Raw genomic sequence first — 23106 nt, 5'->3', positions numbered from 1 at the left:
AAAAATGCCGCCGAGAAATGAATAAATAATGGACCATGGCATGGCTTTGTAATAAAATTCGTGTGCGGTCAAGAGGTGAAAATGCAAAGACACATCGTGCTAATGCAAAGCAGAGAATGGAACACGACCAACGATGTTTGTGTTGTAGAGGTTGCACGACTACTTCGGCCCGATGGTCGTGCGACAACGGTGGTTTATGTGGACGACTGCAACCACTTACAGTTTCACCCACTTCAGCACGACGTCCGACTCGGATATATTACGCCTGATCCAGACGAAGCTGGTTCGCACAAGTTTCTACAGAGTATTAGTGGTGTTATCACCGTTCCAAGCATCACGCTTCGCACACAGTAAAGCATCGCTGGTATTGATGCTGACGTTTCTGACGAAACATGTACGTGTCGTTGCAGTTGGTGCTCTCGGTCTGCTGCATTAAACTTGCCATCATGTGCAGCCGCGGATATATTGAACCATTGCGTGTACTCTACAGATACTCTGGGCTACGCTTCTTGGTAATCAGCGAGCTGTGCTCTACCACGGCGCTGTGGCCTGGAGAGGCTTGTCAGACGATCGCGAGTTTGAAGCTGAACTTGCTGGCGTCGAAGTTAATTATGTGGGCGACGATGCTGCAATACGTCCGTCCCAGTGAAAGCGCGACCGAGTCAACTAGCCGCATGACAACTTCCATTTGCAATGCATTTGACTGCTCTGCTATATCAGTGAAGAATGTTTTGAACGACCACAGGACGACGTTCGACAACTTCGTCAAGAGTATCTCGCGAATGGAGTCGAGTATACGTCATTGAAGCGGAGGTTCATTTGGCTACAGATTCTCTTGGAGATCGTCTTCTAAGCGCAGATACAACTGAGTGTGTAGTGTTTCAATGCCAATGACCCGGCGTCTGGTCTCGAAATATTCCTTGTCAGCGTTGTTTGTTGCAAGCAATAGAGAGTTTCGGTGAAGAACAGGGCACAATGAACTTCTTCGCCGGGAAGTCACCTCACGCGTGAGTTTGCACAAGAAATCGACATTGTCGTGGAATCAATGACCCTACGTGCTTCATGCAGTGGTTGACTACCGCGGGTTACATCGAAACCATCGCCGAAAATGTCGGTCAGACACTTTTGAGTTACTCCACTTCGATCTTGTCGTACACAGTCCATCAGTCTTTAATATGAAGCTTCGCCGACTGCTCGGAGATCGACCTCCAACCGGTATTTCCCTACCGCTGTCTACTATTTGAGGGTATAAAGTGGAGCAAGTTGTGGATTCGTAAGCGACCCGTAGTTTGAGAGCATACCCACAATATAGTTCTCCAATACCTTGAGATCCTCTTCTGCCTGTGCGTCCGATGACACTGCAGTTTCGACGTCTTCAACCATCGAGTCATCGTCGCATCATCCTAAAATGATACACTAGCCAAATATCCCAACTGGGCATCGTGATACAATCCACTGCGAGCGGATCAAATATGTTTGGTCGAGACGCGTCAAGTTGCCCCACGTTTCTCGAATCAAAGGTCGAGCGGCCGATTCTAGGAGGTCTGAAAAGAGCTACCACAAGACCGTTTTAACTACACGGCGCACCGCTTCAACTCGTCCACGAGACTACTGTAGTGTTGCTTGTTGCCACTGTACATCATTCCCAAAAGTACGTTTGCTGTGCAGTTGAGAGCGCAAGGTCTGATGAAAAAAGCCTAAAAATGGCTTGGAAATGCATGAACAATGGAACCTGACATTGATTCGTAATAAAATCCATGTCAACAATCAAGAGGTGAAAATGCCAGCTCACTTGCAGCAATTGAACAGCAGAAGTTCACGTGGTCACTTCGTGCTAACGGGTAGCGTAACACAGGGAGTAAAACACGACCATCATTGTAGAGGTTGTACAACCACGTCGGTTCGATGGTCGTGCTACAACAACGACGGTTTACGCGGACGACTGGAAACGATTTCTCCTCGCAATTTCACCGGTGCCGCCGTTGATGCTGAATCCCCACCGTTAATGCTCAAAAACCACCATAATGCGCAGCAAGGGTTTTACAGGGCCGCCCAATTCAATGCAACAGTCGAGAGCCTTTGCGGTGGTAGCTCGGAAGAATCGACGAAATTGTCGTTGCCTTATCCACTTGTCAGACTCGTCCTCTATCCTTTTTAAACGTAACTCCAATACCTTCCAAGAAACGACTATGTCCATCCCGAATTCCGTTATTATTGTTGCAGTATGCGCAGTTTTTCTTTGAGGACTCAGCGGCAAGTTCTCATTCATCTTCGAGCAAACAAGAAAAGCGAGCCGACGTCTCTCAATCCTTTAGAAAATTTTCCAGATCTTTCAACTTGCGCGGATACTCCAGTCGAACTCTCGGCAGGGGCTCCAGCTTGTGTTCTACCATTCCAAAATCCAAAGCTATTGTAGTCACCTTTGCGACGGGCAAAATATTTTTGAGGCTATCGCTCTTAAAGGCTCGATCTACTCCTCGTCGATGTCACCAACTCTGCTTCGCCTTTGGTCGCGAGATCCGGTAAACGATGGTTTGAGCTCGCGAATGTATTTGCAAAAGCAAAACTGCAACGATGGTCGGTTGAGTTTTGCGAATGGTTCAACTGTGATTGGTCGAGACGCTTCAAGTTGCCACTTCGTTCGAGAAATGTGACGCCACAAATTAACTGCTGAGAAATGCCAATGACCGCTTTTTGGCTCAGTATCCAAAAATCTTTTTTCAGCCATCAAACTGCTCGTTGGTTGGCAAAAATATCGCGATCACCGGGAGTGTTTGCAATTGGGAGTGTTGTAAGTCAGCGGCAAACCGCTCGCTCGCACACTTGCCAACTTGCATCGAGTTTGGACGCAAAACCGAGTTTTGTGCACTCAGGAATTCGTTCAGCTTCGCCTGGCTTTATTTGTTGTGTATTGTTGCGTCTCGCACAAGTCTCAGTTGGGAACTGACAGGTCTTACACACAGTTGTGTGGTTGCCACCGTGCTGAGTTGCTAACACACAGTCAAACCTCCCTACAAGAGCCAATACACGAACCACCTCCTCATTGCCGCTAGGATGTGGCGGAAAGAGGCCAAGAAGAGTGGCGAGAGCCATCGCAGTCATACAAACGTTGCTCGAGGTGAGCCTTAGTGCAATTATTTGCAGGCATTTCCCACTACATATATGTTAGCACGATCGATAAGAGCAACAGAGCGATGACCACAGATGTGTCTTGTGCTTTGTAAACAGATTCCCAACAGCAGCCACCGCTCGCTAATTCGAATGATGCGCAGACGGCTTACCCTCTTTTGCGGAACAACCAGGTTAGTGGAAGTAGGTTAATTGAGCTCCGCTGACGGTTTTAACATGACGTTACTGTCTTTCCAGATGGACACCACGCCGATAGTATCGCAAGGAGCTAGTCATAACGAACGTTCCACTACTGCTAATACTGCACCGGCAGCGCCTAGCAGGAGCGGAGGAGATCGAAACTGGAGTGCTCGTATTCGAGCCTCCATTGCGCGCTTGATGGATATCGATGGTGTTTCCTTAAACCCGGAGAGGTTTGCAAACCTAACACTGGAAAACCAAGCGGCAAAAGAGGCCCAGCAGGCATTCCGCGAGAGAGTTGATCGTTTGCAGGTCGCAAGCGAGGCAGCTCATAAGGAGCACTGGAAGCGGTTACGTGACGTGTACCCGGCCTCAACAACGAAAAAAATGAGGTTTACTATTGCGGACCACCCGTCTCCATCAGCGACAACAATGATATCTTCGTCGGCAACTCCAGCATCGTATCAGCCTAGGCACGAAGCGTTGGACGCACTAGTAGTGGCCGCCGCTACAGAAGATTTGACCAAGTCATTGACACCAGCCAATGCAAAGCGAGCTAGACACCGACATAACCTACTGTCCTTGCGAAATGGCGCAGGTAAGCTGTTAGAAACAGCTTTATTTGCGTTCGCGTGAATATTTCTTTGCTGACTTACATTTCATAGGCGCTGAGCAGAGCCCAGTGCGTGTCCATGACCCACAATTGGCCAAAGCCGTCAATAATCTCGCTGATAAATTGGCGCGACTACTTGGACAGCTACAAGCTACGTCCGATGAGGCTACTGCTGAGCCCATTCTCGCCGCTGCGGCAACTATCGCGCTGGAAGCGACGGAGATGCGTCGCAACGAGGAAGTGGCGTTGGCGCGAATGGTTGAAATCGAGGAGCATCGCCAGCATATCATGCAAGGTCTTCTAGAGTACGAAATGCGTAAAGAGCAGCGAGAAAAGGACGAGAGCAGCAAAGAATGCACTGCCACCTTGTCCGGTTCACACGGTAGCCAGAAAGACAGCGGTGCCAAGGTTGATGAAAGACAAGACTAAAAAATGCACCAGGAATTGTATAGCAATGGAGCATACATGCAATAAATGCGTGGCCACCTTAGGAGCACATTTGTAATCACTCTTTGTTGGAGAGTCTACAGTCAAGAGGTGAAAAATGCGAACGTAAAAGTCCGCAAGGACACTTCGTGCTAACGTAAAGCAATGGGTGAAACACGACCATCCTCTGTTGTACATGTTGTGCGACAACCTTCGGTTAGATGGTTGTGCAACAACAACAGCTGCAACAACGGTGTGTCCCACACTAATTGATGTATTGCACCAAAGCTCTCGTTCTTGCGACTCCGATTCCAAAATGGCCGATGTGGTAGCAGGAGATGCTTTAGCGCAAGCTGTTGACGAAGACATGGCGGCCCCCAGCGCGTCCCAGGACACGGAAGACGAGGAAGAAGGCAAGACGCTCGCGACACGACACGGAGACGTCACGACGGACGATGATCCACAAGAAAGCACCGCAGACGAAGGAGACGACGAAGAAGACGAAGAGGAGATGGACAGCGATGACGACAAGGTGGAGCTCTCGGACAGCGCGTCAATGTTACGCATGATGGAGAGTCTGCCTGAAGCGGAGGCTCGACGTCACGAGCAGTTCCGCCGCTCACACTTCGAGCGCGGAGCCATCAAGCGGGTAACAGACTCAAAATGCAGCAGTAAAGGAAGAGAAAACTGGCTAACAGCATTGTGTTGCTGTAGTGCATGGCACAGGCGATCCACGAGTGCTCGGCGACGGACAAGAAAGCGCCTAGCGTGACAAACGTCATGGCTATCGTTATGTCCGGCATGACCAAGGTCTTCGTAGGAGAGATCACAGCCGAAGCACGACGGATCATGGAGAAGAACGGCGAGACGGGCCCCATCCGTCCGCATCACCTTCGCGAGGCGCACCGCAAGTACTACAAGCGTCGACCTCTGGCTCGTGGACGTAATATGCGGCGTCTGTTTCGGTAAGAACAATCGCTATCCGGCCTGCTGTGGTTCACAAGTCTATTTAGTCGTCATAAGAATCTATCGTGGCCGCTTTTCTTCGTCCAAAAGCCGGTCGTCTTCTCGAGGTTCTGCTTCTTCTTCTGCTTCCTGGTAGGTCCCGTAGCCATCGCCGTCATGGCGAGGCGACGCAAACGGTGACATGGCGTTGACATTCTCCTTACTACCGCGGCCGTGACCAATAGGGATTGTGGACACGGACGAGGAAGCTGACATGAGCTGGACGCGTCCGGGTGATTCCGGGTAGTAATACTCTTCCTCCTCAGTGTACATGGACAACAGCCACTGGTCTTTCAGGATCTGGCTGATCTCCGGGAACGACGGACGCATATCCGGGTTTTGATGCCAGCACGACCGCATGAGGCGCGCCAGTGCCGGCGGACAGCTGATTGGAATCACTGGGCGAAGTCCGTTAACCACTGCCGTCATCTGCAAGATAAAACACAAAAGCTTCATGAGTATTACGCTTCAATAGCGCAAATACAAACCCACAAAACGTACCAGTTGGAACGGGTTCATGCCTTGATCGCCGTAGGGTTTACTACGAGACCAGGTGGAGTACAGCAAGATGCCGAACGAATACACGTCACCCTTCGTGGAGCACTGGATGCCGCCCATCGTTGCCATCTCTGGTGCCATGTAACTTGGCGTACCAACTTCTGCAGTCATGGTCGTAGCATCAGGCTCGATAAGCCGCGAAAGCCCAAAGTCACAGATATTGACGTCGTCTGTCTCGGAGATGAGTACGTTGGCTGGCTTCAGGTCGCGATGTACCACGTTGCGGCTGTGTAGAAAGCCCATACCGCTGACGATCTGGTTGATCACCTTCATAAACACAGCTTCCTCAAGAGGTCCTTTGGCCGCTGGGTTCTCAATCAGCGCACTGAGCGATTTCGGGCAAAAGTCCGTCACGATGTACAGCACGCGATTGTAGTAACTCACACCGTAAAACCGCACGACATTCGGGTGATGCAAGCGACTCAAAATACTGACTTCGCGTCGGAAGAAGCTCTGGAAATACTCTTGGCCCGTCACGGGACTGTACAAACGCTTGACGGCGACCACCGAGCTGCCTCCGCCGCTGTGCAACAGGCTTCGGAACACTTGGCCAGACGTACCGTTGCCCACCTCGCACTGCAGAGACAGCGAGTCAAAAGGGATGAGCCAGTCACGACTGTCATTGGACACGAAGTACTCGAGATCTGCCATGTCGGAGATCTCAACGTACTCAGACTGTGAGAAGCTGTTCCCACGGTTCAGGAACGGTCCCTGCAGTGCGTGTGGCTGGCGAGCGAGACGACGCATTGTACACATGCAGAAACCCAGCGTCGACAGCGCGATAGTGCCCAGAATGGCCACCATTACGAACGGGAAATCGTACGACTCGCAGCCATCTCCTCCATATCGAGCATCGCAGTGACACACAGCTTCGGTACCAGACATGACGCATTGGCCATGTCCATTGCAAGCTACCTCACTTTCCAAATAACCAGGGCACAACTGACACGTTGGTCCGATGTATCCATCAGCACAAGTGGTACACGGCATCTTTCCTTCGAGTTTCCAGCCCTCGTGGCACATACATTGTCCCGTTCCGTTGAGTCCACTGGAGCAAGTGCCATGTCCGCAGTCATGTGGACATGGTTGGCAATCTTCGCCGAAATATCCTTCCTCACAATCATAGCAGTCAGTGAGGGAGTCCCAGCCGCGGTGGCAATTGCACTTGCCTGAACCATGAAGTCCGTCATCACAGCGCCCTTCTCCACACTTTCGACATGCAACGCAGGTCTCGCCGTAATAGCCGCTCATACAGCCCACGCAGTTGTTCGAATCAGACCATCCAACGTCACAAATACATCGTCCGTCTCCATCCACTCCCGAGTTGCAATGTCCGTGTGGGGCACAGATTGGACACGACCGGCAGTGGGCTCCAAAGTGCTGCGGTGCACACTGACACGACATCGTCATGGGGTTAAAGTCCCAACCTTCGTCGCACAGCGAGCAGCGACTTTCCGGTGTGTATCCTTCGTCACAAATACACGATCCGTCACCGGAACTTGTATCATTACAGCGGCCATGATTGTTACAGGTGCGGCAAGGTGTACATGATGGACCATAAAAGCCTTTTTCGCACTCCAGACACCGCGATTCCGACGAAAAACCTTCTGAACACACACACTCGCCATCGCCAAGAAGCCCGTAGTTGCACTTGCCACCATCGCACGGTTTACAGGGCTGGCAAGTTGATCCGAAGAAAGAGCTCATACACTCCATACAGTTGTTATCGGCATCGAAGCCCACCGCGCATGAACATCGACCGCTTCCCATCAAGCCGTCGTCACAGTTTCCATGGGGAAAATTGCAGTCTGGACACCGCTTACACTTATCTCCATAAAAGCCAGGCAAACAAGTCGCACAGCGGGTATCAGGGTCGAAACCTTCGGGACAAACGCATTTGCCTGTACCCATCAATCCCGAATCGCAGTGGCCGTTATTGAGGCACGGCTCACACGTTCGCTTGCAATGTTCACCAAAAAATCCGGTGGCACAGTCTCGGCAATCAGGAGCGGCGTATCCATTCCTACACGTCCATACAAACAGGGATCATTTCAGTTAGGTTAGCTACAGCACCGACATATTCTGTGTTTCGTACACGCATGAGCAGGTCCGTGGGGTTAAATCGTTCGGAGCACAACCGCATTTGCCATTACCGAAGCAAGCTGTAAGCGAGGCGCCATCCCAACCAGGACAATCTGTTCAGCATGGAAAAATATTAACGCCATTCCACATCTATTGTTTCAATACACTGTCAAGATTCCATACCTGAATTATCTTGCGCCTCGAGATAAATATTAATCTCTGCGTAGCCGGCAATGGAGACACCAACCATGGAGCAGACGGGGTTAACTTCATGAGAACCTTTCCAGCTGAAATGAAGCGAAATCGGCAGGTCAGCACTTGTGATCTCCGGGATAATAGACTTGCGTCCTTCCGGGCCAATGATACCATTGCCCCAAGGCGGGAAAATGTTGAACATATCATTGCAATGCGGGTAGTTCGCCATCATATACGCCTGTGACGGGAACACGGGCGACTGAAGCATCTCCACGCCATTAACAAGCAAACTATCCACGGATCCGCGTCCACCGGCAGGCGATTCCCAGTCTATTTGCTTGACTGCGACCGCCAAATCTGCCTGCAATACCACAATACCAACATTAATCAATGAAATAAGCCCCAATCTATTCCTCGCTGAGAAAGAGGAGACAGAAGTACCTTGCACACGGTCTGTTGAGCGAGATCGAGCCCTGAGAAGTGCACGGGCTCCACTGGTGAGAACGCGCAAGTGTTGTTGGCCCAACCGAGGCAGCGTGCAATGACCTGCGTCTGCTGCACCAATGCGTCGACCCCTAGCGATGGCATTACTGCTGCTATCCAAATGGCAAACATGTAGACCATCCACCTCCTAAATCTGCTGGATATCCTGCCTCGCCTGCACATCCTGCGGATCTGTTCCTGCCTCCTGCGTCTCTGTTGTGAGTCGCCGCGGGTTGGAGCGTCGCGCCAGAGATCTCGTCTCTCAGGCCTGCAGCCACTCCCTCTCCGCTCTGGCGGCGACTCCTTCGTATTGAATCTGCTGGTTGAAGCGCGAGAGTTAAATGATCTCAGCAGTCTATCGAGCGATAGAACTCTGCTTCGACCGTCGGTGGCGCTGCCTTGTGCTGCTGGCCGACCAGCTACGTCGACCGTCCACCAACTGGCCTGTCCGCCTGCCTGCCTGCCTCAAGAAGACACACAGACAGCGAGTCGAACCTGGCACTTTGATGTGATCGCTGCTGTGCCGAGAAAGAGAGGAGACAGATGCAGGCAGACAGGAATCGGCCTGGAGAACTTGATAGCGTAAATAGTGGATAACTGATTAAAGTGATATTTTAAACGACTTTTAATATATTATTTGTTTATTTTAACTTAGTACTGTGATTGAGAAATTTGATACAATACACTCAGCTAGAATCGGATCTTTAGTCGTTTTGGCAGGGGTCTTCTAAAATTGTTTTTACGTGACCCTTTTTACGGATCCCGTTCGGTTTTTACAGCAATCTCGAACAAGGCAACTTCAATTCCAGTGCGATTCGAATGCGGTTTCCGTCGGTTCAATGTGAAGATTCTGGCGACGACGACAGTGCTTCGAGGCCGCTCATGATGGCAGCGACACGAGATCCGCTGTATCAGAGTGGCCTGCACTCGTGACACGACAGCGTGGCAGTGGGTGAAACGTATACCGGAAATGTCGTCACAGGTGACTCGCCAGTCGAGTACTCGTCATGCAAAGTCAGCAAGCAGACTGGTGACAGCTGAGCCAGATCGTTGGTCACGAAGAGTGTACGCGCGGCGCGTCGAATGTCTAATAGTGCTGCTGCTGATTTCCACGCATTAATACCAGTACATGCTCGCATACCTTAGCGATGGCAATTGGAAACGAAAATATTCCAGCTAAGAAATGGTGCGGCGCAAGTGGCTCTTTGAGCAGTGTGATGAAACTGGGCACGAGAACCGGTGTTGAGCCTGCAAGTTGAAGCTGTTGCTTGTCGATTTTTTCATGCTCTGAGAATTATCTTCAAGGCTTTGCTGCTGCGCGTGTTTGCCGCCGTCAAACACGAAAAATGCGAGAATGGTATAGTAGTGTTTTCTATTGTGATATCATACGTTGCGCTTGGCGCATGTGGTACAGGGCTCTGGGCCTGTGAGTTATTTTATGTTTCTATGGTTTTCTAATGTGCTTTGTTCATTTGGGCCACCCCACGTTTCCTCGAGCTCATGCCAGATCGAGCAGCATGTCAAAACACTCGTCGGAGATCTCACGGATGCGCTGGTTCCAGTGGGAGGTGGCGTTCTCGTGCAGCGCGGACGCGATCTTCTCTCTCAGAGCCTGGTCGCACGACAGGTACATACTCATGAGCTGGAAGTTCCCGCACATGTTGCACGCCTCCTGAGCCACTAGGAAGTGGGTCGACTGGATACAAGCTTGGATGCGTGTGAAGGTGCGATGCACGACGTCGGCTGGGAACATGAGACCGAGCAGCATAAACTGCGACAGCAATCCGGCTGTGAACCGCACGAAGAACAACTGGAGCTGGACGTTGCGTTGTGGCCACTTGAGCAGCATCCAGCGCAGGAATTCTTCGCCGTGCATCGGAGAGAATGCGGCCATCCGGTTCACCAGCTCCCCCATCGCACGGTACGTCGTGGCCTCGGCAGAGTCGCTGCATTCTGCGTATTTTTCGAGCTGGTTGCGGTTGGAATCAGAGTTCCCACTGCCTCCAGGTGAGCTGCGAACAAGCAGTCGGATCGCGCGCATGATCTGGCTGCAAAGTTCTCCGATGGCGTCGCGGATCTCGTCGTCACTGCTGCCAAACACCTCGGGGTTGTATCGTGCGTCCCGTTCAATGACATCCACTGCTGCGTTCAAAAATGCAATCATGCCCTTGACGGTGACGAGATCCTTGCCGGAATCGCGAGGCGAAATGTCCGACAGACCCTGATGCTGGAAGATCGCCAACGACACCGACGCAGCAGCAGCCAAGATAGATGGACGCGTATCTGATATAGTACGGAAGATCGCGTTCATGATGGCGAACCGGTCGTACTGGGCTAGGACGTCCAGCTTCACCATAGCCAGCATCTCGTGGGCGATCCAATGAGGCGTAAAATATATTTCCTGCAGGGTTTCTGCAGACGTTCCGCGCACAGGCATCTCCTGTGTCGAGCAATCCGAGCTGAAGAGCATAGTCGTGAGCGCGGCCTGAAACTTTAGTAGATCGATGTCCAGAACGCCGTTCTTTGGCTTGGTAGCTGCTGGAATATCCACAATGTCGTCCTCGTCAAAGTGGAAGACGTCTTCGTGCTGGGAACTGCCTAGTAGCAGTAAGTTCAGCTCCTGCGTCACCTCCACGTCGGGGAAGAGCAGACACATGAGCTCCAGCACCACTTCGTCGGCGGCGAGGGTGTCCACTGCATTGGTACGTTTGGTCTCGTGTTTACGACGTCCCACGCGGCGCTTGAACTTGCGCTTGGGAGTACCCTCGGCGATCATTTCAGGGGACGATCCCAGTTCGTCGAAGTTGTCGTGGCTGAGCAGTTGGCCCGACTCGTTGAAGATACGCGCGCTCTCAAACAGCGTCATGGGGCGCGCTTCTCGTCTGTGTTCGTCCTGTCTTCCTACGTACGCAGTGGACGGCGCTGACGACGCGAGCGACAGCGAGTCCATGGTCTCATCCAGCTCGTCAGTGGCCGTCATTGCCGGTGGCCACGAGGTCGCGGACGGCCCCGAGCGGCTCAGCTGCGATGCATGATTGCGCGTGCTATTCGTCCCTGCAGCGTGTCGTTGCTGCTCGGGGATATTGCGATGCACGCTCTTTGTTGGCGTAGGCAACCACGCCTCCTTTTCAAGGCGCATCACGTTGGCGCGGTGCTGGTGGTGCGTGTGGTGCTTGAAGCGCGGCTCCGCACGGCTCTCAGCCGAGCGGCGACCAGCGTCACGCTGGTGGTGCTTGAGCTTACGCTGCAGCTTCCAGTCCGTTTCCTCGAGGACACGCGACGGCGCGGGCGAGGTGTCAGCAGTGGGGGACATGACAGGGCAGAGGTGCAGGCTGCGGGTGCGCGAGGCAGCAGCAGATATGTACAGGGTGCTGACTTCGGAGGAAACAACAGAATGGCGACGTCAGCAGCGAGACTGCAACTCGGGCAGTTGATCTATTCGGATGTGTCATCGTCTCACTTGGAAATTGTATGTGGCGAGCCGGTCTGTCCGTATTGAATTCTCCTATGCGACATAGAGGATCTCAACGCCCAATCGGAGGCGCCGAATTCGAACTTGAAAGTGGCGAATCTACGGATTCCCCGCCGTAACGACCGTCTCGGATAAAGATATCAACTTCCAGGCAGGTCTCTGAGGCTCTAGACTCTATTGCACTTTGTTGCAGCGCGATCTTTCCATCACAGGCCCATTGCGCTTGAAATTTATGCCTTTCTAGGCGTTGCAACTTGGCAATTGCGTTGTTGCAGTGAGCGACGCAGCACGTTCTCCTGGTACAGCGCGCGCGAAGGCACCCCCTTTCCTCGAAGCCGGCCAGGGTTGATTTGAGCTCGCCAGCTGTGACACCGCCGACGTCAATTGCGCACGAGACGTGGAGGACGGTTTTTGTTTGTGTTGTTGGGTCCTCCACATGCACTTCAACTTGCCCAGCCGTTATTTTCCCAGCAGTCGCTGATGAGCTTCGTCGTGAGGATAAGGTTCCGCTGCGAATCAACAGATACGCTACACAGGAACGGCGGCGTCTCCTCTCCGCTCATTCTGCAATTCCCTAATTGGGAGGTTTCCAGTGCCCTCCGAGCAGTTCTCGGCATTATAGAGGAATACGAGTGGGTTATGGCGTGCTGCGTTGATGAATTCGGCAATTACTGCACGGGGCCACCATTGGGGGACCACCGGGAAGCGTTACTATGGAGTAGATGAGGGTGGTGCCAATTACCAAGCAGTTTTCAAGTCACACTACAGTATTTAGAAGCTGCGTCGTTATCTTATTTATAATAGCGCCCACAGCACGCCTGTGCCAGGCTCAGCCTGGCAGGCTGGGCTGCACAATTTCCTGAGCCGTCTGCGTTGCGAACACACACCCAGCGACGCCGTGTTGCGTTTGCTGGCTCAGACGATCGGACGTCGTCCATCCGGTTGTCGAGCAGCGAATTGGCAGCGATGCGGCGAGCCATCTCTGGTGCTCCAGTGGCGGCGAAAGGCACGTGTACAAGTCTACGAAGTGAGTCACGCACCTGAGTAGCGACGCGTTGCTTAGAAACGCCTTAGTATGTGGCCTCACTGGCGAGTTTTAGTATCCCGAGTGGAGCCAGCATGCATGTCGTTTGAGAATGATCGTGGTAGGTGAAGCTTCACATGAACCGGTGGCAAACTTGCATCGCAAAGACTCAAATACGCTGAATGAATACATGTACAGTCTTAGCCGTGTTCATTGACAAGATCAAGTAAGGGCTCTCTTTCGTTCTTCACTAACAGCGACAGCGTCTAGCACACGTGCCACAATAAAAGCTGTGTGGTGCTGGATGTGCTCCACGATACAAGAATCTGAGCCTTGAATCCTTAAAGTGCCAATGTAGCTCGCTTGAGTAGCTCCTGATCAGGGCGCCTTTTGTAGGAACTCATGAAGACGATCTGAGTCCTATCTTGAATAAAGTATGGAAGTTTCATGGTCACTTTGGATTGGGCAGCTCAAACATAAATCCCTTGGTCGGCGGCTATCAGCGATGAAGACGGAGCCATCGGCGCCGCGTGTGCTGGAGCTCCTGGCGCCTCGCTTCGCCGACCTAGGCGATGTGTCCGGCAGTCTCCCCGTGTCACTGGATCTGTCCGCCTCCATGGATGTGCAGTTGGTCTTCTGGGAGCGAGAAGGGGTCACCAAAGAACTCGAATGCGTTAACGTAGACGAGGGCTGTCCGCGTTGCAAATTCGAGGGTTTCTTGCGTGGCCTAGTGATCCTCAAGCGACGTGGCGTGCTGCATATCAATGGGGCGTATGCGGTCGACCCAATGGGGAGGAATTTCGCAAGATTGCGACTTCAGATCGAGGGAATGCACGAAGTGGCCGCAGCCTCAAAGCTGGAAGAGTTCGACTTTGTCAAGTGCCATCTCGATAATTATAACAACATAGGAGATAATGTGACAGAGGAGCAGAAGATTGAAGCTGCAAGACGCAGCAAATGCCACGTGATGGGGTGCAGGCTGCATTGCTGGCAGGCGCCCAGAGTCCAAGTGACGCCAGAGAGAACGCCGAGAGCTACGCTTTCCGGCTTAAACTGGGATCAACAGCATTCAAACTCGGACGCGCCGAGCCATGTGCCGGTTAAAAGGGAGATTCAGGTGTCCTCTCCAGCTTCACCACACGCACCACAATCTCCCATGCGTGCCTCATCGCCGACGCCGAGTGTCGTGGAGTATGCCGTGTCTCTAAAAGATGAGGAGCCTGTGTTGTGCGAACCGGCACCGCACCGGAAGTTGAATCTTCCTGATGTTTTTCACAGTTTGATGGCTCGTATTGAGGCTGAGCCGTCGGATCTGTGGAGTGCCGATGTTGCAGGGCTGGATTTGAAGTTATACGAACATCAAAGACGCGGATTGAGCTGGATGATGAAAAGGGAGCGTGGAATATTGTGGGATACGCTGCTGCTCCACCCGTTCAGTGTTCCCGGCAGAGATAGTGACACTGACTTGGAGTTGGAGACAGAGTTTGGAAAGACGGCTTACGACGCCTGCGGTGGAATGCTCTGCGATGAACCTGGACTGGGTAAAACTATCACGATGCTGGCTCTGATCCTCTTAACAAGAGGCCATTCGACATCGAATCTGGCCGTTCGGGTGGATCCTCCGTCGCCAAATACCGCAAGTGTGCAGCTCCGTTCGTCGTCTCGAGGTCGCTCACTCATAGCTGAAGACTTGATGAGCTCATGTACAACACTCGTGGTGGCCCCAGACGCGTTGGTTGAACACTGGGCGGAGCAGATTGACATGCACGTGGTGCATCAAGGACTGAAATACTATGTGGACAAAGCAGAAAAAATACAAGAAGCGCTACCAAAAAGCAAAAAGTTGGCCAAGTACGATGTCGTAATTGTATCCTTTTCTCGGATGGCCAAGGAGTGGAAGCTCCATCGACCTGCATCTGCGATGGAAAAGCGCAATGTCTTAAGATACGGCTTTGAAGACCAACCGGATCGATACGTCGATGGAAGTCTCCGTGGCGACTTGTCTTCTCTACTCTCGGTGCATTGGTTGCGTATCGTCGTGGATGAAGGTCACAAGCTCGGCGGTCGAGCGCCTACGCAGCTGATGCAAATGTCCCGCCTGCTGTGTGCAGAGCGACGATGGGTAATGACGGGAACGCCGTCGCCAAACACGCTTCAGTCGGCTGACCTTCAGTATATCCAAGGACTTCTGGTTTTCCTGCGCTGTCAACCTTATGGACGACCTGATGGACACGCATGGTCAAAGGCGATCGCTCGCCCATTCCAGAGGAACGAGGTAATGGGATTCTATCGACTCCAGCATCTCCTCAATCGGATAATGATCAGACACACAAAGGAATCCATCCGTGACTTCCTTCCACGCCCAATCCGCCACACAGCTGTCGTGGATCCGAGTCCGAGCGAGTTTAAGCTGTATAACGCAATTGCAGAGAATGTTCGGGCTAGTCTGGTGACTACGACCATAGATGTCCCGAAAAGCTCTCACACACCAGGCGACATACACCCGGACAGCCTTTTGCATCGCAAGAACCACCAAGGCGCCGGACACGTGGAAAGCGACCTTGCAATTGCGTTCATGGGTGGATATGCAGTCGAATGGGCTGTGAAGAAGGAGAAGATGAAGAAAAGCATAGCCAAATTGGTGGATGCCGGAGTAAATGAAGCTCGCGTGTCGACTGTCTCCAAGTATTTGGAGAGTGTGCTTCACAAGGAGAAGACCACGTGCAGAGAGTGTGGATTCGAGCGGCGCTTCCTCATGGTTCTACCGTGTGGACATTTGTGCTGCGCGCACTGTGTCGAAGACATAAAGAAGGAGCTTGGCGAACCTTGCTGCACCTTTTGTGGAGAAGAGTATGACGAAAATGACTTTGACTTCTTGCAGCCAACTCTCACCGGCGAAATCTCGACTCGTGGTCGAGATAAAACCATCGCTAAACTGCGTGCAGCGGAAGTTCCTGAGTCGAGAATCGCTACCGTGATTGCCTACATGGACTCACGGAGAGCAAAGCCACCCACCGAGTGCATCAGCTGTCACCAAAAGCTGCACTTGCTGCTACTTCTTCCTTGTGGCACATGTGCTGTGCTGACTGCACGGAGAAGCGCTACCAAGTGGCAGGACCGAGCTGTTGTCTGTGCCATCAGCCGTATTCTCGCCAAGGGTTCAAGTCGCTGCAACCAGGAGTTCATGCCGAGGCGCTGGACGACAATGATCAGCGAAGAAAGAAAGTTTCCGTTAAGAAGAAGAGAAAACGCGTTGGTCAGCCAACCAAGAAGACCGTTAGGCTGGTGAACGTCAAGCGAGACTTCTGGAAGATTGAGTCAAGTAAAATCTTCTACATGACTACTAGAATTCGAGAGTTGATGAAGGAGTTCGAACTGCCTTCGCGTGGTCGACAACGCGAGCTCAAGGTCATTATTTTCTCGCAGAATCGTGAGAGTATTTGGCGAACTAAAGTCGCCTTTGAGCAGCAGGACATCCCCACTGCTGACTTCATCGCGCTGATTAATCCTCGCAGGCGCATTGAAAACTTGGAGGCGTTCCGCTCGAGCCCAAATGTTCACGTCCTTCTGTTGTCAAATTTGGGCTCCCATGGTTTGGATCTTTCTTTTGTTACGCATATATTTCTACTGGAAGAAATCTGGGATAAGTCCGTCGAGCAGCAAGTGATCAGTCGAGCTCATCGAATGGGAGCAACGCACTCAGTTGTAGTGGAGCAGTTATGGATGCGAGGAACGGTGGAGTGCCAGCTAGCATCCGTCAATCAGCAGCTCTTTAAGAGAGAAGCATCTGGAGAAGATAGCGAGACCAGACAAGGTCAACCTACAAGAGAAGAGGTTCAAGAAGCGTCAAGCGCTGGCAAAAACAATTTCCAGGCGATGAAAATGTCGTATCTCCTTAACAACTTGCGGATTCTCCCAGATGATGTGGCTGCAAAAGACGGCGAAGTACGATACTCCGTTTTGGATGAGAATGAAGCTATTATTCGGAAGGGAGTACACACAATTTCGGAATCGGGAGACGTGACAACCGTGTCAACCATGCCAACATCGCCTAAGCAGCGTGTAGTGGCAGTAGCAAGTTCTTTAGCAACTCCACAAGAATCTACGATGTCTACGAGAGAAGCTGCTCCACGAGTTACTGCAAAAAAGACGAAATATTCTCCTGAAATTATTGTAATTGACGATTCTTCTTCGGATGAAGAACACAAGAGTGAAAGTGATAGCGAAGATGATGTCAGAGTTCCATTTCGGTTGCACTTCAGCCGAGTGAAGCAGGTGCCAGAGTATATTGAAATTAAAGACGAAGATACCGAGTCGGAGTGCTAAGTAAATGACATGAGTTTCTGATTACTAGATGGATTAATTTCTTTGTAGTCAATTATACAAATTTTCATCAGCGGTAATTTTGCATGCTGGTACATGTACTTGAGCAGGTTGTTTCAAAAAAAATTATCTCACTCCCCACCACGTGAACGATGCAGGCAGGATGTATGCGCGAAGAAGGTCGCTAGAGAACTGCCCGATGAAAATCAGGGTCATCGTAACAAACGCCACCACTGTCAGATGCCAGTTCGAAAAAACTTCTAACGTCGAGAGAGTCTCGGCAGCCACGAAGCTGAAAGGGTCCCGCTGGATCGTGTCATAAACGCCTCTAGGCACCTCGACGCGCTCGATTGCAAAGTCTTCGTTGCGCGTGATAATAATTCCCAAAGAACTCTACAGAAAAACACTATGTTAGCTTTAAGACCATCACGTGGAAATGTTAAAGCAATAGACCTTATCGGGCATGTGACGGAACACATCGAAGGCAACATCTCCAGCGGTCAAACTGCAACAAATACAACAAACTTTAGACAACCGAATCATTTAAAAAGATTGATAGACAATAACTCACGAGATGAGCGCGCTGCCTTCGATCTCGACTTCATTGACCAATTGCGGGAGGTTCTGTTTCCGAATCCAGCCGGCATTGAGGTACACCCACTTCAGTGCGCGGTTGACTTCGTTACTGGACGTAAGCACTTGAGCTGGGTCTCTATTTAAGTGAAATCATACAACTAAATTCGTGAGTACATCTTGTGACGACGTGATAATTGTGTTGCAGTACGCACCTGGCTCCAACTATTTTAGGCAACACAAGCGTGATGGCTTCAAACACGAGCGATCGGGCACGGTTTCCCATCCGATGGCTGATGCTATGAACTCGAGAGCGTTCGCGGTGGTCTCGAATTGTTCGCCTCAGACTTGCGTGCAACCAAAAGCGAGCAGACTCGGCTTTCAGCATGCTGTTGATCTTGTGGCATGTGGCTCGCGCCACTAGTAGATCTTCAGCGGTCAGAAAGTGTGCGACTTCAAACTGGACTTCGTAAGGAAGGTTGAGAAACGTGCTGTCCCTTTGAGGGCTGCAGATACAAGCACAGAATAACAGGTTAGGTGACATAACCTATCAACACGGAGACTTCCACTTACTCTTGTGCTAGTTTGGCGGATACACCGGCTATCAAGCGGCGTTCCGCTTCAGCAACATACTCCATCGTGAGCTCTCCGCAAACGCAGGCCACAATGCCAGTCGTGGTGCCAAACTGAATGGCGATAAGAAGGTCCCCGGGCCACAAGAAATCGTAGGATAGATACCATCCGCCACAAAGTGAAGCCACTTCCATCCATGATCGACGCGTATGACTGGAGAAATTCGGTTTGAAGTACAAGATACGCTCCTGGAGAATCATACCGACTTTGCGTGTAGGCTTCCAGATGACGAACATGTCTCCAACAAGAGCAAAAATGACGCCACTCGTGGTGGCGAGGACAAATGCCACCTCGATGCTGCGCAGATGCGTATAAATAATATTGAAAGCCACAGCACCGACCAGGCCCAGCAGACTCATGACAGGCAGAGGCAGGATTTGCGTCTTCTCCACCTCTTTTCTATCTGCTTCTGTATAAACGAACGTAGTTGATGAATGTCAGTTAGAGTGCCAGCCACGTAGGCAGAGAATAAGCAGCACAGGGCTTACCGTTCAGCGGCATAGCTCGCGCGCAGCTTCGAAGCTGCTCTCCACCCAGCGTCACGAGCATTCCAGAGAGAGTACCGACTTGAACTGCAACGACCAAGTCATGATAAATCGCGTAGCTGCCGTAGATAACGCCCATGAAGCAGCCGAACTCGACGAAAGAGCGCACTGGGTACTCGCGCCAATTCTGTTTCACATTGATGAACCTGTCCTGTAAGATCACACCAGCCCATCGTGTTGGTTTGAATAACACCAGCATGTCCGCGAAACACAAGAAGGCGATACCAGCGATAGTGGCCAGAAGCACCGTGACTTCGAGACTGCGCATGTTCTCAAATATCCACTGAAAGGTACCCGACCCAATGTATGCGAACAATAGCATAACCGGAAGCGGTCGAGCTCGATTGGGCTCAGCGTTGCCACACGGCGTTCCAATGGGTGAGATCGGCGCGGCAAGCACTTCTGCGTCAGCCAATAGACCCTGTCCCCATGGAATGAGTCTCGACCGGTTCTTTCGGAAATATTCACCTGACAGCGTGACTGCAATGCCAGAGAAGGTGCCGAGCTGCAGCGCCAGCACGAGATCATCGTACAATGCAAACGATCCACAGATAACCGCAAACCACGTGAAAAGCTCCAAGAACGAACGTAAGGGCTCCAGCTGCCAGTTCTCTTTTGCGTTTGTAACCCGGCGCTGCAACAGCAAGCCCACCTCTCGAGTTGGTTCCCACATCAGGAACAATTCACTTGCTGCTAGAAAGAAAATACCAGCAAATGACGCGAGGCAGAAGGCTGCCTCAATACTGTCGAAATAGTGGTAGATAGAGAACAGCGATACCATCGAAGCGTAGGTGATCAAGAACAGACAAAACAGCAGCGCACACGTTGCTGTCAACTGCACGCGCATGTGTGTTCCAACAGTTAAGTGAAGCCGCGAGCATACCCAGTGACCTCCGATAGATACCACAATTCCAGAAAGCGCAGCAAGCGTGAGCGAGCTGAAAACAGTGGAGGAGGCTGCAAAAGTACCGACGAAAACACCGACGAACACCAGCGTCTCGACAAACATGTGAAGCGGGAAGACGACCCACTTATTCTTGAACTGCTTCACTCCAGTGTTGAGTAATACCGCAGGATGCAGCTCATATGGTGCTGGACTCGTCAGGTATCCAACTGAAGCCGACACCACAACGTTGATTGCGGAATATTGCGAAAGTGACAGCGAGAGCTTGTCCTGGTTAATCACAGCGAAGAAAGTCGAGCACATATCCAATGTCGACACCACCATGATACCTACAAATGTCCACTTGACTCGTTTGTAAAGATGAGGATATCGCTCTTTCACGAAGCTCAGAGCACGATCAGACCACGACTGCAGCGTATCACTTGGGCAAACCTTACTCAACGTAGAGATTGCAGGGGTATCTGCCGGTTCTGGCGCAGCACACGAAATCTCTTTCAGCTGAGCTCCATCGCTCACTTCAATATCGTCCCAGCATTCTCGAGAAAATGCGATGCAAAAAGCCGACAGCCCACAGGAGAATAGCACGCCTGGTAGTCCATACGAGACCTTGGGAGCGATAAGTGTAATGATACCAACACAAAACCTGGCTGCGAGGCGTCTGCCCAAGCGAAACAACTCCATTAAAGACGGTTTTCGTCCAGATAATGCCAGAACAGTAAGCGTGATCGCAGCCACGGCGATGAAGCTCAGCATCAGCGTCAAGGAGCTCGATGGTACATTCGCAGCACGCACAATTGCGGCATACACTTGGAAGAGAAAATACAGCATCATCACGATCACAGGAATGAGCTTCACCCAGTGGTCAGCGGGCATCTCCACAGCTGCCTGCGGACTCGGCGGACTCACGAACCTCGGTCGACTTGCTGAAGCTAAGAGCTCGCTACTGAGAATAAGTAGAACGCCACAGCACGTGCCAAGCTGTAGCGATAGCAGCATGTCTTTCGTCGTACTGTAGTACAGCGTCGTTGCTCCAAAAGTTCCTGTCACCTCAACAAGCGACCGCAGTGGATGCCGTTCCCAGTTCTTCCGAGCGTCTACAATCCGTCCTTGGAGTGCAATTCCAGCTCGTCGAGTGGGTGCACACAGTAGCAGCAGTTCACTTGCAATAATAAGCGACGCACCGACCAGCGTGATGAGCAGATAGTTGAATACCAGTTGATCCACCGACTGGAACTGCACTTCCGCTTCAATTTCCTGTCCAAATACGTAGGAATGTAGCTTCCTGCCCGTGTCAGATATAATGTATCCTACACAGACATAAGACAGCGCGACCTTGAGCCAGAGCATGCCTCCGATGCCTCTCATCTGCTGCGGGTCCAATCTCGTCTCCAAGAGATGTAGAGATGCCGCCAGGAAATCGCTCACGAACGCCAGTACAGCTGCTGTGGCTGCTCCCACACCTATGGCGATCCAGGCCGAGTGTGACGCTGTATACAGTGACAAAACGCTCGCCATCCATGTGCAGACTTCGAGGAACAGGCGACGTTTCTCATGAGGCCATGAGCGCGGGCTAGAGCGATCCAGCAGCAACTCGCCGATGCGTTTGGTCGCTGAAAGCCTCCTCAGCAAATGGCAACCACCCCGATAGCAGACACCCGCGCTGGAGACTAGGAATGTGCCGCCCACCACGTTGAATACGCGCGGCGACAGCCCTCCGCGCGACAGAGCGAGCCACGCACCCAGCACCAGGCTTATTTCCAGCGTCAACACGCCGAGGCTCAGCGAGCGCTTCGTGCGCCGCTCTGTAGGCTGTATGGAGGATAGCTTTAAGGTAGAGAGTAACAGATCGCCTAGCTCATAGGTGGGAGCACTGCGGTCGCGCGCTTTGGGCCACGACGCCGCTGCCGACGCCGTGGCCGGAGATGCGCGCATGGACGCCGTCCTGGGCGCGTCGGAGGAGGCAGGAGAGCGATGAGGCAGGCGGATCGCTTCCTGCCGCGGCGCTGTTGCGGAAGACGTCAACTTCCGCACTGAGCAGGTACTACGACTGTCTTGGGTTAAGGAATAATGTGGGTGAGGTGGCGAAATAGAGATCATCGAATATGATACAACGCCTGTGTGGGGAGGGGTGAAAGCCAAGAAATAAACAACGATTTAGAGGAGGAATCATCTGGCGACTGCTGTCCGAAGGATGAAGTGCTTGGCTTCGTTCGTGCTTGACGCAAAGCTGTCCCGTCATCACTTCCCCGTCTTTGGCAAGGATTCACACGACGATATCCGCGACATCCAACAGCACGTTACGTGGAGGAAGTTTCCAGGGGCTGACTAAGCTCAGGAAGTGATCTTGGTATTGCCGTGTTGCAATTTCGCAAGCGATGATTACCTGGCAACCGGTTGCTGCTAAGACTCTTCGGAAGGGGGCAGTGTAGCAAGCTGTAGCTGCAATTGCACAGTCTGAGAGCAGGTTGTTCTGCCTGAGTTGGTTAAAACACGTTGAAGGTGCCGCAGAGCTTCCCTTCTGAGGACACACACACGAAAAAAAAAAAACGCACTACCGCAACTGGTAACTTGTACATGAATGACCAAGCTGACATGCGAGCATTGACAGTAGCTCACAAGTAAAGCGCTGCGTCTACAGGCCCCTACACGCCGCTGCAAGCTTCAGTCTGGAACCGCCAAGGTATCCTTACATCAATATGGAGAAGTTACGACGCAAACTCGAAAAAATATCTTCGATTAGCTTTAGTCCCTCTGCCACCTTCTTCTGTTTTTGCGATGCTCGACGAAGAAGCCGAGGGAAATACTCGACATGTAACGACGAAGGAAGATCCACGGTGCTTTCTTAGGCCACCAGCTCCACGCTCTTGCCGCTGGCCTTGGACCACTTGAGCAGCGCCTCCAGCATCACGTTAGCGTCGGCGTCGCCCTCCACCAGGATCTGCTGCTTCTCCACATCGCACT

The 23106-nt window shown here is 51.9% G+C and overlaps 9 protein-coding genes across 9 annotated transcripts in view; 4 read left to right on the top strand and 5 right to left on the bottom strand.

Annotated features, from left to right (window-relative positions):
* The first annotated feature begins 104 nt into the window (after positions 1-104).
* On the top strand, positions 105-1352 carry PPTG_23183 (hypothetical protein). Its single transcript, XM_008908950.1, has one exon. The coding sequence runs from the start codon at positions 393-395 to the stop codon at positions 804-806; it is 414 nt and encodes a 137-aa protein (XP_008907198.1). The 5' UTR covers positions 105-392; the 3' UTR covers positions 807-1352.
* Positions 1353-3054: 1702 nt separating this feature from the next.
* On the top strand, positions 3055-4351 carry PPTG_13345 (hypothetical protein; the record flags this gene model as incomplete). The annotated part of the gene is made up of 4 exons (XM_008908949.1): positions 3055-3118; positions 3229-3302; positions 3367-3907; positions 3975-4351. The coding sequence occupies 4 exons, from the start codon at positions 3055-3057 to the stop codon at positions 4349-4351; spliced, it is 1056 nt and encodes a 351-aa protein (XP_008907197.1).
* Positions 4352-4544: 193 nt separating this feature from the next.
* PPTG_13344 (hypothetical protein) lies at positions 4545-5317 on the top strand (the record flags this gene model as incomplete). Its single annotated transcript, XM_008908948.1, has 2 exons — positions 4545-4997; positions 5063-5317. The coding sequence occupies 2 exons, from the start codon at positions 4545-4547 to the stop codon at positions 5315-5317; spliced, it is 708 nt and encodes a 235-aa protein (XP_008907196.1).
* On the bottom strand, positions 5305-9262 carry PPTG_13343 (TKL protein kinase). Its single transcript, XM_008908947.1, has 5 exons — positions 8630-9262; positions 8177-8549; positions 8007-8106; positions 5855-7934; positions 5305-5782 (listed from the first exon to the last, which is right to left on the bottom strand). The coding sequence occupies exons 1-5, from the start codon at positions 8852-8854 to the stop codon at positions 5375-5377; spliced, it is 3186 nt and encodes a 1061-aa protein (XP_008907195.1). The 5' UTR covers positions 8855-9262; the 3' UTR covers positions 5305-5374.
* Positions 9263-10026: 764 nt separating this feature from the next.
* On the bottom strand, positions 10027-12305 carry PPTG_13342 (hypothetical protein). Its single transcript, XM_008908946.1, has one exon. The coding sequence runs from the start codon at positions 11982-11984 to the stop codon at positions 10170-10172; it is 1815 nt and encodes a 604-aa protein (XP_008907194.1). The 5' UTR covers positions 11985-12305; the 3' UTR covers positions 10027-10169.
* Positions 12306-12373: 68 nt separating this feature from the next.
* On the bottom strand, positions 12374-13123 carry PPTG_23182 (hypothetical protein; the record flags this gene model as incomplete). Its single annotated transcript, XM_008908945.1, has 2 exons — positions 12374-12506; positions 13029-13123. 2 exons carry the CDS (start codon positions 13121-13123, stop codon positions 12374-12376), a joined length of 228 nt encoding a protein of 75 aa, XP_008907193.1.
* Positions 13124-13672: 549 nt separating this feature from the next.
* Positions 13673-17493, top strand: PPTG_13341 (hypothetical protein; the record flags this gene model as incomplete). The annotated part of the gene is made up of 2 exons (XM_008908944.1): positions 13673-16246; positions 16309-17493. 2 exons carry the CDS (start codon positions 13673-13675, stop codon positions 17491-17493), a joined length of 3759 nt encoding a protein of 1252 aa, XP_008907192.1.
* PPTG_13340 (hypothetical protein) lies at positions 17416-22221 on the bottom strand. The gene is made up of 6 exons (XM_008908943.1): positions 19185-22221; positions 18637-19105; positions 18279-18569; positions 18062-18202; positions 17944-17995; positions 17416-17883 (listed from the first exon to the last, which is right to left on the bottom strand). Exons 1-6 carry the CDS (start codon positions 22075-22077, stop codon positions 17617-17619), a joined length of 4113 nt encoding a protein of 1370 aa, XP_008907191.1. The 5' UTR covers positions 22078-22221; the 3' UTR covers positions 17416-17616.
* Positions 22222-22987: 766 nt separating this feature from the next.
* Positions 22988-23106, bottom strand: part of PPTG_13339 (hypothetical protein) — a gene marked incomplete at both ends in the record, with an annotated part of 354 nt that continues 235 nt past the window's right edge. Inside the window, one exon of the mRNA XM_008908942.1 lies at positions 22988-23104. Coding sequence (XP_008907190.1) covers positions 22988-23104 — 117 coding nt within the window. The remainder of the gene's footprint in view (positions 23105-23106) is intronic.

The sequence above is a fragment of the Phytophthora parasitica genome (genome assembly GCF_000247585.1).
Source record: "Phytophthora parasitica INRA-310 unplaced genomic scaffold supercont2.32, whole genome shotgun sequence".
Lineage (NCBI taxonomy): Eukaryota > Oomycota > Peronosporomycetes > Peronosporales > Peronosporaceae > Phytophthora > Phytophthora nicotianae.
Note: the sequence above shows the minus strand (reverse complement) of the source record. Positions and strands in the feature narration are given on the sequence as shown.

Bases quoted from the DNA above. Each gene is read 5' to 3' on its own strand.
- PPTG_23183 (XM_008908950.1), top strand. From the start codon at position 393: ATGTACGTGTCGTTGCAGTTGGTGCTCTCGGTCTGCTGCATTAAACTT.
- PPTG_13343 (XM_008908947.1), bottom strand. From the start codon at position 8,854: ATGTGCAGGCGAGGCAGGATATCCAGCAGATTTAGGAGGTGGATGGTC. The intron at 8,550-8,629 runs GTACTTCTGTCT...GTGGTATTGCAG, and splicing joins CTCAACAGACCGTGTGCAAG to GCAGATTTGGCGGTCGCAGT. The intron at 7,935-8,006 runs GTACGAAACACA...ATGGACGTGTAG, and splicing joins CCACGGACCTGCTCATGCGT to GAATGGATACGCCGCTCCTG.
- PPTG_13342 (XM_008908946.1), bottom strand. From the start codon at position 11,984: ATGTCCCCCACTGCTGACACCTCGCCCGCGCCGTCGCGTGTCCTCGAG.
- PPTG_13340 (XM_008908943.1), bottom strand. From the start codon at position 22,077: ATGCGCGCATCTCCGGCCACGGCGTCGGCAGCGGCGTCGTGGCCCAAA. The intron at 18,570-18,636 runs GTAAGTGGAAGT...TTGTATCTGCAG, and splicing joins TCCGCCAAACTAGCACAAGA to CCCTCAAAGGGACAGCACGT. The intron at 17,884-17,943 runs GTCTATTGCTTT...GTTTTTCTGTAG, and splicing joins TCCGTCACATGCCCGATAAG to AGTTCTTTGGGAATTATTAT.